Source organism: Tribolium madens, unplaced genomic scaffold, assembly GCF_015345945.1.
Source record: "Tribolium madens isolate multiple individuals breed KSU strain unplaced genomic scaffold, Tmad_KSU_1.1 Scaffold_7;HRSCAF=85;Tcas5.2_LG10, whole genome shotgun sequence".
In the NCBI taxonomy this organism is placed as follows: Eukaryota; Metazoa; Arthropoda; class Insecta; order Coleoptera; family Tenebrionidae; genus Tribolium; species Tribolium madens.
In genome coordinates, this window is record NW_025401050.1 from 10,199,176 (window position 1) to 10,213,140 (window position 13,965).

Consider the following 13,965-nt stretch of genomic DNA (forward strand, 5'->3'; position numbering starts at 1 on the left):
TCTAACTTAACTAGAACAGAAAACTCAGAAATTTTTCTAAGACTTGTTTGGTTTTATTTCTGTTTTGTTAGGAAGATTGAAGAGAACGAAATGAACAATTTTTAAGAGAAAAGTCTAAGAAAGTTTTTACAAAATTAGAAGTTGTCACCAAAAATTCCAATTTTTTTTAGAATGTTTGGACTACCTTGAAACTAAATTTTAAATTTCTCAAAAAACATGAGTTTTGGGCTTTTTACTAAAACTTGCTAAATTTTAGAAGAAAAAACAGAAATGAGAAAAGATTCAGACTTTTTTATTCTACTCAATTTGAAATTTAGAAAATTTGTATTGAAGAAAAAACAATTTTTCAAAAAAAACTTTTTGTAGAATTTTTGTACTTTTCAAATTGGTCTAAGAGTTCTTAAAAGGTAGCCCAAAATTAGAAACTTTATTTATTAGAAGCGAAAAATAAAAATATTTACAAGTTTTCAACTTCATTCTAGTTCTAGTTGGTAAAAATCCGAAGACAATTTCTGTTACAAATTTCTTCCCATTTCTAATGTTAAAGATAGAAGCAAAAAGAGAGTTAAAAATCTTTAAGAAATTTAGGGAGATTTGATAATTTTAATTCTTTTGCAAGTGAAGTTTCCTACTTCAAATTAGCATAAATACGGAGAATCAGAAATTTCTGGAAACCTTGCGAGGTTTTATTTCTGATTCTGTTTTAGAACTTTGAGCTTTAGCCAAACGTTGAAGAGAAAGAAATGAACAATTTTCTAACCAAAACGGAAGCTTTTAAGAAATTCAGAAATTTCTGACAAAAACACTACTGTCAATGCAAAATTTTATTATCCTTCATACAAATCCAGTCAAATTTTTTCTACAACTCCGCAAGTGCCACTGGTTTGACCTGGGCTTGAATCCTCTCCCTAATCCTCCTTGCAAACTCCTCATCAACATTAGCAAAATTTCTAATTGCCCTTTCTTGCAAAAAATCAGCGGCATTTTTCAACCAATTGACAATATTATTAACCAATCTGTCCTTTTCATCCTCCTTCAAAACCCGATGGTACAACAACCTGGCTTGCCCATAATTATCCCAATCCTCCCCTCCATTATCATACCTCCCAGCATTCCCCACCACTGGCAAAAGGGGCGAAAGGGCAAGGGCCCTTTTATCATTATCCGGCCCCCCGAAACTATTCGGATGGTAATTGGGGGCCCCTCCTTGACTATCCAAAGTCGCAAACCCATCCCTGCTGAAATTATGAAGCTTGAAGGGGCTATTGACCGGCAATTGCAGATTATTAGCCCCCAAACGGTACCGTGCGGTGTCCCCATAATTGAAAAGCCGGCCCTGGAGCATCCTATCGGGCGAGGGTTCAATCCCTGGGATTAAATGGGCAGGATCGAAGGCCATTTGCTCGACTTCGGCGAAATAGTTTTTGGGATTGCGGTTGAGGACGAGTTTGCCCACTGGGATTAAGGGGTAGTCGGCATGGAGCCAGACTTTGGTGACGTCGAAGGGGTCCCATGGGTGCTTTTCGGCCTGTTCGGGGGTCATTATCTGGATGTAGAAGGACCATGATGGGTAGTTTCCTGTCGCAATGGCGTTGTAGAGGTCGCGGATGAGGTAGTCGGGGTCTTGACCCGCGATTTGGGTGGCTTGGTCCGCGTCGAGGGTACCAATGCCTTGGTCAGTAATGTAGTGGAATTTGCAGTAGAAGAATTGACCAAATTCGTTGACAAAACCGAAGGTGTCGGCCCCATAGCCGTGCATATGGCGGTAACTGTTGGGGATTCCTAAGAAATCGATTTCTAGAATTTCTACTCTAGATTTCAATTGGGAGTTTCTTAGATTCAAAACACCAAAAAATTTCTGTTTCTGATAAGGTTTAACAGTCGAAGAAGAATTCTAGATTCTAGAATTCTAGTTTGCTAAAAAAGTTCTCTCTAGAATTGTCAATTACTAAGAATCTAAGGTTTTAAAACCTTGATTCTACGTTTCTAGACAATAAATTTTTAAATCCCATGAAATACAATTAAAAAAATTAAAAAATTGTTAAGATTCCAGCTCTTGAATTCTTTTTAATTCTAGGCTTCTGGAATTGAAACTTGCAAAACGTGAAATTTTGAATTCCAAGTTTCATAGAGTTTGTTGTTTCCAAATCTACTTTCTAATATTTCTGTCTCAAAATTCTAGATATAGAATTTTTAAACTTGTTCTAAAATATCATTCTTTATGATTCTGGATTTGTAAAAAAAATTCTAACAAAAAATTCTGTTATAGAATTCTAATCTTCTGACTTTACTTCTAGATTTCTAGAGTTTAACACTAAATTTTAGATATCAAAAATTATAAATCTTGATTAGAGGAGTATTTTGGGTTTCTAAGAAGTTTTCTGTTTCTGGGTTTCCACAATTGAAGAAGAATTTTAGATTCTATAATTTTAGTTTGCTGCTAGAATTGTCAATTTCTAAGAATCTTAAACCTATTCTTTGAAGATTTTAGAACCCTGATTCTACATATCTAAACAATAAAATTTTAAAACTTCAAGAAATACGATTCGAGAAATTAGTGATCTTTAAAATTCCAGCTCTTAGAATTGAGATTTAAAAAATATGAAATTTTAGAATTCCAAATTTTCTAGTTCTAGAGTAATAATTTAGACGAGCTTTAAGTTTGTTGTTTAAAAGTCTAGTTTCTAATTTCTGGCTCAAAATTCTAAATATGGAATTTTTAAACTTGTTCTAAAATATCAAACTTTAATATCCTAGATATGTAAAGATTTCTAACAAAAATTTGTGGTATTGAATTCTAATCTTCTAAGAATCATATAATTTTTTTATGTTCCTCGTACTTTATTTCTAGATTTCTAGAGTTTAACATTAAATTTTAGAATTCGAAAATTATGAATTCTAAGACTAAAATTTTCGTTTTATAAGATTTTGAAATTTTGCAAATTTGTCAAGAATCTAGAATTTAATCTTTGAAGATTTTAAAACCTTGATTCTTTATTTGTAGACAATAAAATTCTAACATTTCAAGAAATACGATTCAAGAAATTAGAAATATTTAAAATTCTATCTCTTGATCTCTTTTTAGGCTTCAAGAATTAAAACTTGCAAAATGTTTTTCGTAATCTAGTTTCTAACATTCTGATTCTACGTTTCTATGTTCCAAATTCTAGAAATATTTACTGTTCTGAAACATTAAATTTTAAGATTCAAGGTTTGTGAGAATTTCTAACACAAATGTATGGTATTTAATTGTAATATTTTGTGAATTTTATTTTCTGTGTTTCTTAGACTTAATTTCTACATTTCTCAAGTTTAACACTAAATCCTAAAATTCACAAATTATGAATTCCTGATAAAATTCCAAGTCAAAAATCCTTGTTTTCTGAGATTCTAGAATTTTGCAAATTTCTTATTCTAAAACTTTGACCCACATTTCTAAAATTGAAAGTTCTAAAATATTCCGTTTTAGAATCTCCATTTTTGCAAATCTAAGTTTCTAGAGTTATAAATTTCCAAAATTTTTACCTTCAACTTTTTAAACTAAACCCCAAATTTCTAAACTTCTAGATTTCTAAAACTCAATTTTACAAGATCCAAGTTTCTAGAATTATGGACTTGCAAATGCACGCACCAAAGTTGGAAATTCTATAAATTCTGGGTTTGTGAAGTAGAAATTTCTGAATTCTGGTTTCCATTCCACAATTTTGTATCATTCTGAAATTTAAAAACTTTAAATCTTTGATATTTTGGCGTTTCTAAGATAAAATTTGGTCATTTTAAGATTCCAAAATTCGAATTCTAGATTCTAGAATTCTATAAATATCAATTTTTTTTAAAAACTATACATTCCATAGTGTTCTACTATTAACTTCAAATTTTCACATTTTTGCGAATTTTTTTTTTGGTATTTCTACGCAATTTGGGATTTCTGGAATTCCCAAAACCGGGAATTGGGTCACTCACCCCTATCCGAGAAAAACACGAGCGTCTGATGGGTCGACTCCGGCCTCAGGGAAATAAAATCCCAAAACATGTCAAAATCCGGCCTCAAATGCGTCACAGGATTCCGTTTCAAAATATGAATAAAACTGGGAAAAAGGGCACAATCCCTCACAAAAAACAAGGGAGTATTATTCCCGACCAAATCCCAAATCCCATCCTCGGTGTAAAACTTCACGGCAAATCCCCGAATATCCCTCACAGTATCAGGGTACCCCATTTCCCCCGCCACTTGGGAGAACCTCACAGCGATGGGCGTTTTCTTGCCCACATGGGCGAAAACCTTGGCGGCGGTGTACTGGGTGATGTCATGGGTGACCTCGAAGTACCCGAAAGCCCCAGCACCCTTCGCATGGACCACCCTTTCCGGGATTCGCTCCCGACTGAAATGGGCGAGTTCGTCGATTAGTACCCAATCCTGGAACAAGGTGGTACCTTTTTTGCCCACGGTGAGGGTGGCGTCTTTGTAGGTGATGGGGTTGCCCGAGTTGGTGGTGGCCGACTCACGATCCTCGTGCTGGAACCATAAAAAAAATTTTTTTTCAAAAAGTGGTACCCAAAAATGGTACCTCGATTTTTTTGGCGTGTTCGAGGAGTTGGTTTGCGGCCGGTTGGCGAATTCTGATTGGTTTAAGTTCAGACATCTTGACTTTCACTTGTTAAAGCAATGAAACCCTCGTTAGATATTTATAATAAAATTTTATCAAAATTAAAGGAAACCAACAATTTTTTTCATTTTTTAATTTTTTATTTAGAGGAATTTATTTTGTTAATTTATTTGTGTGTTGTGTAAACAAACCTGATTAGATTATTACTTATTTAAACCACAAAATAACAAACATGCGATTATTACTTATTTTTATAGTTTTTGGTAATCCCAGAAACGGTACTACTAAGTGTCAAAAATTTGTCAAAAAATTGTCCCAAAATCAAAAAATGGAAATTTGTCGTTGTGAAGAGTACAGACAAGTCGTCGCAAATTTCAAATTTTTCACAATGGGTACTTTGCACCACCTGGAACCACGTGAAAAAATCCCAGAAAATGGTACCATCAAATGGGTGAAAAACAAAGCGTCTTATGATGACCCACGATGTACTAAACCCGTTTTAATCCGGAGAAATGCTCCTAAAGGGTCAAAAATTACGACAGATTTGGAAACAAAATGGATTCCGGTACTACCAGGTCTAATTTCGCAAAAAATTGTCAATGAGAATAATACCATGAAAGGTCTTTTGGTGTAATTTTGTAAAAGAGTGAATAAATGTGTAGAAACGCATAAAATAAATTTTAGAAACATTTTGTGTTTGAATATATTTGATAAGGGCAGAGGCACTTGTCGGGGGCTTAGTGGTGCAGCGACCAAAAATCAAAATTTTTTGATTTTTATAAAAAATTGGTCCTATATGTAAAATTTGACGGAGAATACGTCTGTATAAACGGTTTTGTCCTCGGACTTATAGTTTTTAAGATATGACTTTTTTTTTTAAACCTAAAAATGGCTTTGTACCCGGAACCATAAAAAAATAGATAATTTTAAGCTAATTTTATTTTATTAAAACTATCTGATTCTAGAACATTAAATCTTTCTAGAGTTGAGATTTTAATTTCTAAGATTCCAAACTCGATAATTTTCAACATTCTGAAATTTCTAAATTATAGAATTCAAAATTTTAAATCTAGGTTTTAAGGTTTTATATTCTACTATTCTATATTACCGATTCTTAAACATTTTGTAATAAAATTTAGAAACGTTGAGTTCTTGTTTTTAAAATTGCTAGAATTTCACGTTTCTATTTTTTTAAAGTACAATTTCCACGATTCTAATTTCTAATTTTCTAAATTTTATTATTTCGATTTTAGAAACTTTTAGAATTTTAAAATTCCTAGTTAAACTCTATCCTATTTTTTAAATTTTAGAATCTAAATTTTTACATATAGGTTTGGATGGTTTAATATTTCCTACTCTAAAACGAAATACTTCTATAGAATTTTTTGTAGAAAATTTGTACTTGATGAATTCTAGTTTCTAATATAGCAGATTTTACTATACATTTCTAAAATTTAAAATTTAAAACTATTTGATTCTAGATTTCTGATCTAAGATTCAAATTTTTAAAATTAAAAACTTAATGATTTTGTTTTTAGAAGTTTGCTTTTAAGAATAATAAATACCAAAAAATTCTATAAACAGTCTGAAATTTCTAAATTCTAGAATTCAAAATTTCAAATCTAGGTTTCAAGGTTTTGTATTTTAGAATTGTAAATTACCGAACATTCTGTAATAAAATTTATACTTGTTGAATTCTAGTTTTAAAATAGCAAGTTTCTAGATTTTTATGGCTCCATAATTCTCTAGAAATAAAGGTTTTCAGAATCTTTCAACTTTATTTCTACATTTCTAGAATTCAAAGTTCGTAAGACAGTTGGTAGCACTGATGATTTTTTTAACCATCCTGCGATTTTAAGACAGTCTACAAAAGTTCTAAAATCTGAAACTTCAATTCTACAATTGGCTTTTTTCTACATTTCTAGAATCCCAAGTTTAAAACTATTTTATTCTAAAATCATAAATTTGTCCTTGTTGTCTTTGTTTTTAAAATAGCAGATTTTTAGAATTCAAAATTTAGATTTAGAGGTTTTATATTCTAGTATTTTAAAGCTCTAGAAATCTCTAGAAATAAAGGATTTCAGGATTTTTTAACTTTATTTCTCTATTTCTAGAATTCTAGAACTTAAAATCTAACAATTCGAGATTTCTATATTTGTCAAGTGTTATTGTTGAGTCCTTGTTTTTAAAATTTCTAGCATTTCTAGAATTTTACGATTCTAGTTCTTCAAAGTAAAATTTCCACGACTTTAATTTCTAATTACCTAAACTTGATTATTTGGATTTTGGAAAATTTTAGAATTTTAACAATTTTTTTTTGTATATGATAGAATTCAAATAAATTTCAGAAAATTCTACAAACGTTCTGACATTTCTAAATTCTAGAATTCAAAATTTCAAATCTAGTTTCCAAGATTTTGTATTCTAGAATTCTAAATTACCAAACATTCTGTAATAAAGTTTATACTTTTTGAATTCTATTTTTAAAGTAGCAAGTTTCTAGATTTTTATGGCTCTATAAATCTCTAGAAATAAAAATTTTCAGAGTTTTTTACTTTAATTCTACATTTCTAGAACTCGACTTCTAATTTTTCTAATCCAAACTTGATTTTTAGAAACTTATACGAAATTTCTAGCATTCAAATTTTCAAAATAACTACAAAAAAAAGCATAAAAATTGTATTTGAAATTTCCCAAACGTAACCTTAAATTTTAGGGGTTTGCTAATTATATTTGCAATTATGAATACACCAAATGAAAGATCTCGATTTCGTGTTTTAATTTTCTGTTTCTAATATTTTGAAAATAAATCTCTAAAAATTAAAGTTTTACCGTCTTTTGGCTTTTTATCTACATTTCTAGATTTTCAAGTTAATCTTATTCTAGAACTCTAAATTCTAAAATTTTATATTTCTATAATGCTATTATATTACATTTGTACTTGTTAAGTTCTTGTTTTTAAAATAGCAAATTTCTAGAATTTCATGTTTCTATACATTTCTAGAATTTAGTTTAAAACTATCAGATTCTAGAACTTTAAATCCTACAACTCTAGATTTCTAAAGTTAAGACTTGAATTTATAAGATTCCAAACTCGATATTTTTTTTAATTCTGCAAATATTCTGAAATTTCCAAATTCTAAAATTCAAAAATTTAAATCTAGGTTTCAAGGTTTTCTATTCTAGTATTCTAAATTACCGATTCTTAAACATTTTGTAATAAAATTTAGACATGTTTAGAGTCGGATTTATATTTTCCATATTTTTGACTTTATCACAAATTTTCTAGATAACTATTTATCGTAGAACACTGATCTTTTTTGTAGATGATAGAAAATTAAATTTTCTTTCCAACGGTACCAAACATAAGAGGTTATCACCAATAAGTTCGGAGTTATTGGCAATTGACCAAAAATCGACCAAAATCACGACAAAAATCAAAAAATATAAAATTTCAAAATTGATCGAAAAACGTTGTAGAAACGCAAAAATTATTTTTTCTGTCCGATATAAAGTAATATAATTTAAAAAACTTAAACATTTTTACTTTTTATTAATTAAAAAAAAATTGTCACACAAGTTCTAAATTCTAAAATAAAAGTTCTAAATCAATTTTTAATGAAAACATTTAACATTTTAGTTTCTCACACTAAACCCACCTTTGCGTCGTATTTCCTGAAATCGACTTCATCCTGAAAACTCCCTGAAAGCCACCTTAATCCCCCACCTCCCCCTCATTCCTGCTTCCCTATTCCCCGAATCCGGCGCTGAGCTCCCACGCCTCCGCCGGTTTATCTTTTAACCCTCCCTTTGATCCATCAGCGTCGCGACGCCTCCTCTTCCACCACCTCCTACCTCCCTGTCACTCCAGACGCCTTTCGCGTGAAAGCACCGCGACGCTTTCAACCCCCCCCCCTCCACCGTCTTTTCTAATCGGAAATCATTCAAACAGCGACGAAATGAATTGATTGGAGGGGTGCAATGGCGTCGACGCCATCTATTCGGTTGAAAATATTGGAAAGGAACAGGGTGGTAGGAGTGGGGAGGGGTGGTTTTTGGGCACCGCCATTGGCTCTCGAGTCGGTTATCGGAAATCGTTGCCGAAAAGGCGCTGCAGAGGTCTGACAACCAATGGAATTACGAGACTTGGGGTTAGAGTATGGAAAGTATTGGAAAATGACAGGGTTACAGGAACCAGCGGGGGCGAGGGATGGGACCCTCAAGTCGATAAAGTCTCATTATTTACATTACCAAAGAAATTAAGAGTTTTTTTCGCAAGATAGTTGGTAGCACTGATAATTTTTTTAAGACACAAAAGTTCTAAAATCTGAAACTTGAATTTTTTTTTAACTCAAATTCGTGTTCTAATTCTTCTGTTTRTAATATTTTCAATATACTGTCTTTTGGGAAGTTTAAAATATTTTATTCTAGAATCATAAATTTGTCCTTGTTGTCTTTGTTTTTAAAATAGCAGATTTCTAGAATTTTATGTCTCTATACGTTTCTAGAATTTGAAGTTTAAGTAGCAAGTTTTATTTTTATGGTTCCATAAGTCACTAGAAATAATAGTTTACTTTATTTCTTCATTTCTAGAATTCAAAGTTGAAAACTACTTGATTCTAAGAACCTAAATCTCACGATTCTAGTTTTTTCTAATTAAAAGTTTCACGGTTTTAATTTCTAATCTTTCAGACTAGATTATGTATTTCAATTTTTGAAACTTTTAGAATCTCAGATTTCAGAAATCTGTAGAAAATTTTTAGCATTCGGTTTTAAAATCCCTAGTTATTTTTTGACATTCTTAAATTCTAAAATTCAAATAAATTTCAGAAAATTCTACAAACGTTCTAACATTTCTAAATACTACAATTTAAAATTTCAAATCTAGTTTNATTTCTAGAATTTTATGTCTCTATACGTTTCTAGAATTTGAAGTTTAAGTAGCAAGTTTTATTTTTATGGTTCCATAAGTCACTAGAAATAATAGTTTACTTTATTTCTTCATTTCTAGAATTCAAAGTTGAAAACTACTTGATTCTAAGAACCTAAATCTCACGATTCTAGTTTTTTCTAATTAAAAGTTTCACGGTTTTAATTTCTAATCTTTCAGACTAGATTATGTATTTCAATTTTTGAAACTTTTAGAATCTCAGATTTCAGAAATCTGTAGAAAATTTTTAGCATTCGGTTTTAAAATCCCTAGTTATTTTTTGACATTCTTAAATTCTAAAATTCAAATAAATTTCAGAAAATTCTACAAACGTTCTAACATTTCTAAATACTACAATTTAAAATTTCAAATCTAGTTTRCAAGATTTTGTATTTTAMAATTCTAAATTACTGAATAATAAGGTTTATACTTTTTGAATTCTATTTTTAAAGTAGCAAGTTTCTAGATTTTTATGGCTCTATAAATCTCTYGAAATAAAGGATTTCAGAATTTTTCAACTTTATTTCTCTTTTTCTWGAATTCTAGAACTTAAAATCTGACAATGCGAGATTTCTATATTTGTAAAGTGTTATTGTTGAGTCCTTGTTTTCAAAATTTCTAGCATTTCTAGAATTTTACGATTCTAGTTCTTCAAAGTAAAATTTCCACGACTTTAATTTCTAATTACCTAAACTTGATTATTAGGATTTTGGAAAATTTTGAAATTTTAAAACTCCTTGTTAACCTATCTTATTTTTTGACATTTTTAAATTCTAGAATCCAGATTTCCACATCTAGGTTTGGATGGTTTAATATTTTCTACTCTAGTCTAACAAAATGTTTCTATAGCATTTTTTGTATYAAATTCGTARTTGATGKAWTCTAGTTWCTAAAATAGCAGATTTCTAMAATTCTATGTCGCTATGCATTTCTAAAATGTAAAGTTTAAAACTATTTGATTTTAGAAACCTAATTTCGATTTCTGATTTAAGATTCAAATTTCTAAAATTCGAAACATGATAATTTTGTTTTAAGAAGTTTGCCTTTTAGAATAATAAATTTCAGAAAATTCTATAAACATTCTGAAATTTCTACATTCTAGAATTCAAAATTTCAAATCTAACTTTCCAGATTCTGTAGTAAAATTTTAWTTTTTTGTTTAAAAGTTAAAAAGAGACAACCAATGGAATTACGAGACTTGGGATTAGAGTATGGAAAGTATTGGAAAATGACAGGGTTACAGGAACCAGCGAGGGCGAGGGATGGGACCCTCAAGTCGATAAAGTCTCATTATTAGCATTACCAAAGAAATGAAGGTTTTTTTTCGCAAGACAGTTGGTAGCACTGATAATTTTTTTAAGACACAAAAGTTCTGAAGTCTGAAATTTGAAATTTTTTTTAACTCGAATTTGTGTTCTAATTTTTCTGTTTCTAATATTTTCAATATCCTGTCTTTTGGCTTTTTTCTACATTTCCAGAATCCCAAGTTTAAAACTATTTTATTCTAGAATCATAAATTTGTCCTTGTTGTCTTCGTTTTTTTAAAACAGTAGATTTCTAGAATTCTGAAATTCTTAAATTCTCATTATTAACATTACCAAAGAAATTAAGGTTTTTTTCGCAAGACAGTTGGTAGCACTGATAATTTTTTTAACTATCCTGCGATTTTAAGACAGTCTACAAAAGTTCTAAAATCTGAAACTTCAGTTCTACAATTCAGTTTTTTTTTAAACTTGATTTCGTGTTCTAATTTTTCTGTTTCTAATATTTTTAATATACTGTCTTTTGGCATTTTTCTACATTTCTAGAATCCCAAGTTTAAAACTATTTTATTCTAGAATCATAAATTTGTCCTTGTTGTCTTTGTTTTTAAAATAACAGTTTTCTAGAATTCTGAAATTCTTAAATTTACATTATTAACATTACCAAAGAAATTAAGGTTTTTTTTCGCAAGACAATTGGTAGCACTGATATTTTTTTTAACTATCCTGCGATTTTAAGACAGTCTACAAAAGTTCTAAAATCTGAAACTTTAGTTCTACAATTCAGTTTTTTTTCAAACTTGATTTCGTGTTCTAATTTTTCTGTTTCTAATATTTTTAATATACTGTCTATTGGCTTTTTTCTTCATTTCTAGAATCCCAAGTTTAAAACTGTTTTATTCTAGAATCATAAATTTGTCCTTGTTGTCTTCGTTTTTTTAAAACAGTAGATTTCTAGAATTCTGAAATTCTTAAATTCTCATTATTAACATTACCAAAGAAATGAAGTTTTTGTTTTGCAAGACAGTTGGTAGCACTGATAATTTTTTTAAGACACAAATGTTCTGAAATCTGAAATTTGAAATTTTTTTAACTCGAATTTGTGTTCTAATTTTTCTGTTTCTAATATTTTCAATATACTGTCTTTTGGCTTTTTTCTACATTTCTAGAATTCCAAGTTTCAAACTCTTTTATTCTAGAATCATAAATTCCACAATTTTAGATTTCTATATTGTAATAACGCTATTCTATAGCATTTTTTTTATAAAATTTGTCCGTGTTGCCTTTGTTTTTGAAATAACAGATTTCTAGAATTTTATGTCTCTATACATTTCTAGAATCTATAAATTCTATAAATATTCTGAAATTCTTAAATTCTAGAATTCAAAATTTTAAATTTAGATTTCGAGGTTTTATATTCTAGTATTCTAAATTACCGATTTTTGAACATTCTGTAATAAAATTTGGACATGTTGAATTCTAGTTTTAAAGTAGCAAGTTTCTATATTTTGGCTCTATAGAATTAAACTCTCTAGAATTAAAAGATTTCAAATTTTTTAACGTTGTTTTTATATTTCTACAATTCAAAGTTTAAAACTATTTTATTCTTGAACTCTAAATCCAACAATTCTATATTTGTATAGTGCTATTCCATAGCATTTTTAAATAAAATTTGTACTTGTTGATTTCTAGTTTCTAAAACAGAAGATTTCAGGAATTTTTTGTCTCTATACATTTCTAGAAATAAAGACTTATAAAATTCATCTGTTTATTTTAACCCTTCTAGAATTTGAAATTCAAAACTAAGTGGTTGAAGAAACCTAATTTTTAGAACTCTAGATTTCTGATTTATGGTTGAATTTCTAAATTTCGAAACTCGATGATTTTGGTTTCAGAAGTTAGCCTTTTAGAATAATAAGTTTCAGAAAATACTACAAATGTTCTGAAATTTTTAAATTCTAGAATGTTTTGTATTCTATAATTTTAAATTTGAGAACATTCTGTAATAAAATCTATATTTCTTGAATTCTAGTTTTAAAGTAGCAAGTTTCTAGATTTTTATGGTTCCATAAATCACTAGAAATAATGGTTTTTAGAGGTTTTTACTTTATTTCTACATTTCTAGTATTCGAAGTTGAAATCTTACGATTCTAGTTTTTTCTAATTAAAAGTTTCACGATTTTAATTTCTGTAGCAAGTTTCTAGATTTTTATGGCTCTATAAATCTCTAGAAATAAAGGATTTCAGAATTTCTCTAGAACTCTCAATCTAACAATTCTAGATTTCTATATTTGTACAGTCCTATTCTTGTTGAGTTCTTGTTTTTAAAATTCCTAGAATTTTTAGAATTTCACGATTCTGGTGTTTCAAAGTAAAATTTCTACGATTTTAATTTCTAATTTTCTAAACTTGATTAATTCGATTTTAGAAACTATTAGAATCTTAAAATTCCTAGTTAAACTATCTTAATTTTTGACATTTTTAAATGCTAGAATCCAGATTTCCACATCTAGGTTTAGATGGTTTAATATTTTTTACTCTAGAGGTCTAACAAAATGCTTCTATAGCATAAAATTCGTATTTGATGCATTCTAGTTTTTAAAATAGCAGATTTCTATAATTCTATGTCGCTATGCATTTCTAAAATGTAAAGTTTAAAACTATTTGATTCTAGAAACATAACTTCTACAACTCTAGATTTCTGATTTAAGATTCGAATTTCTAAAATTCGAAACTTGAAGATTTTGTTTTTAGAAGTTTGTCTTTGAGAATAATATATTTCAGAACATTTTTATATTTCTAAATTCTAGAATTCAAAATTTCAACTCTAGATTTCAAGGTTTTGTATTCTAGAACTCTAAATTTCTGAATATTCTGTAATAAAATATATATGTATTTGTTAAATGCTAGTTTTAAAATAGCAAGTTTCTAAATTTTTAGGGCTCGATAAATTTTTCAACTTTATTACTATATTTCTAGAATTTAAAGTTTAAAACTACCAGATTTTAGAACCCGTAATTCTACTTTTTAAAATTTAAAATTTCTACAATTTCAATCTCAGATTCTAATTTCTAATGTTCAAAACTCGATTACACCAGTTTTGAGACTTTTTAGCATTTAGAGTTTCTAGTTAAATATCTTCTTAAAATCTACAATATTAAACTTT

The 13,965-nt window shown here is 29.0% G+C and overlaps 3 protein-coding genes across 4 annotated transcripts in view; 2 read left to right on the plus strand and 1 right to left on the minus strand.

The window, feature by feature from the left end:
• Window positions 1–13,965, plus strand: part of LOC123010025 (xaa-Pro aminopeptidase ApepP-like) — a 47,962-nt gene that overhangs the window by 14,177 nt on the left and 19,820 nt on the right. The window lies entirely within an intron of this gene.
• LOC123010026 (catalase-like) lies at window positions 812–4,644 on the minus strand. The gene is made up of 3 exons (XM_044406644.1): window positions 4,569–4,644; window positions 3,964–4,516; window positions 812–1,782 (listed from the first exon to the last, which is right to left on the minus strand). The coding sequence occupies exons 1-3, from the start codon at window positions 4,641–4,643 to the stop codon at window positions 860–862; spliced, it is 1,551 nt and encodes a 516-aa protein (XP_044262579.1). The 5' UTR covers window position 4,644; the 3' UTR covers window positions 812–859.
• Window positions 4,884–5,290, plus strand: LOC123010029. Its single transcript, XM_044406648.1, has one exon. It carries the CDS (start codon window positions 4,936–4,938, stop codon window positions 5,239–5,241), a length of 306 nt encoding a protein of 101 aa, XP_044262583.1. The 5' UTR covers window positions 4,884–4,935; the 3' UTR covers window positions 5,242–5,290.

What these genes read in the sequence shown, in the direction of transcription:
- LOC123010026 (XM_044406644.1), bottom strand. Translation starts at nt 4,643, where the DNA reads ATGTCTGAACTTAAACCAATCAGAATTCGCCAACCGGCCGCAAACCAA. An exon ending in AACACGCCAAAAAAATCGAG is followed by an intron (nt 4,517 to 4,568) that starts GTACCATTTTTG and finishes TTATGGTTCCAG; the next exon opens with CACGAGGATCGTGAGTCGGC. An exon ending in CGTGTTTTTCTCGGATAGGG is followed by an intron (nt 1,783 to 3,963) that starts GTGAGTGACCCA and finishes TCGATTTCTTAG; the next exon opens with GAATCCCCAACAGTTACCGC.
- LOC123010029 (XM_044406648.1), top strand. Translation starts at nt 4,936, where the DNA reads ATGGAAATTTGTCGTTGTGAAGAGTACAGACAAGTCGTCGCAAATTTC.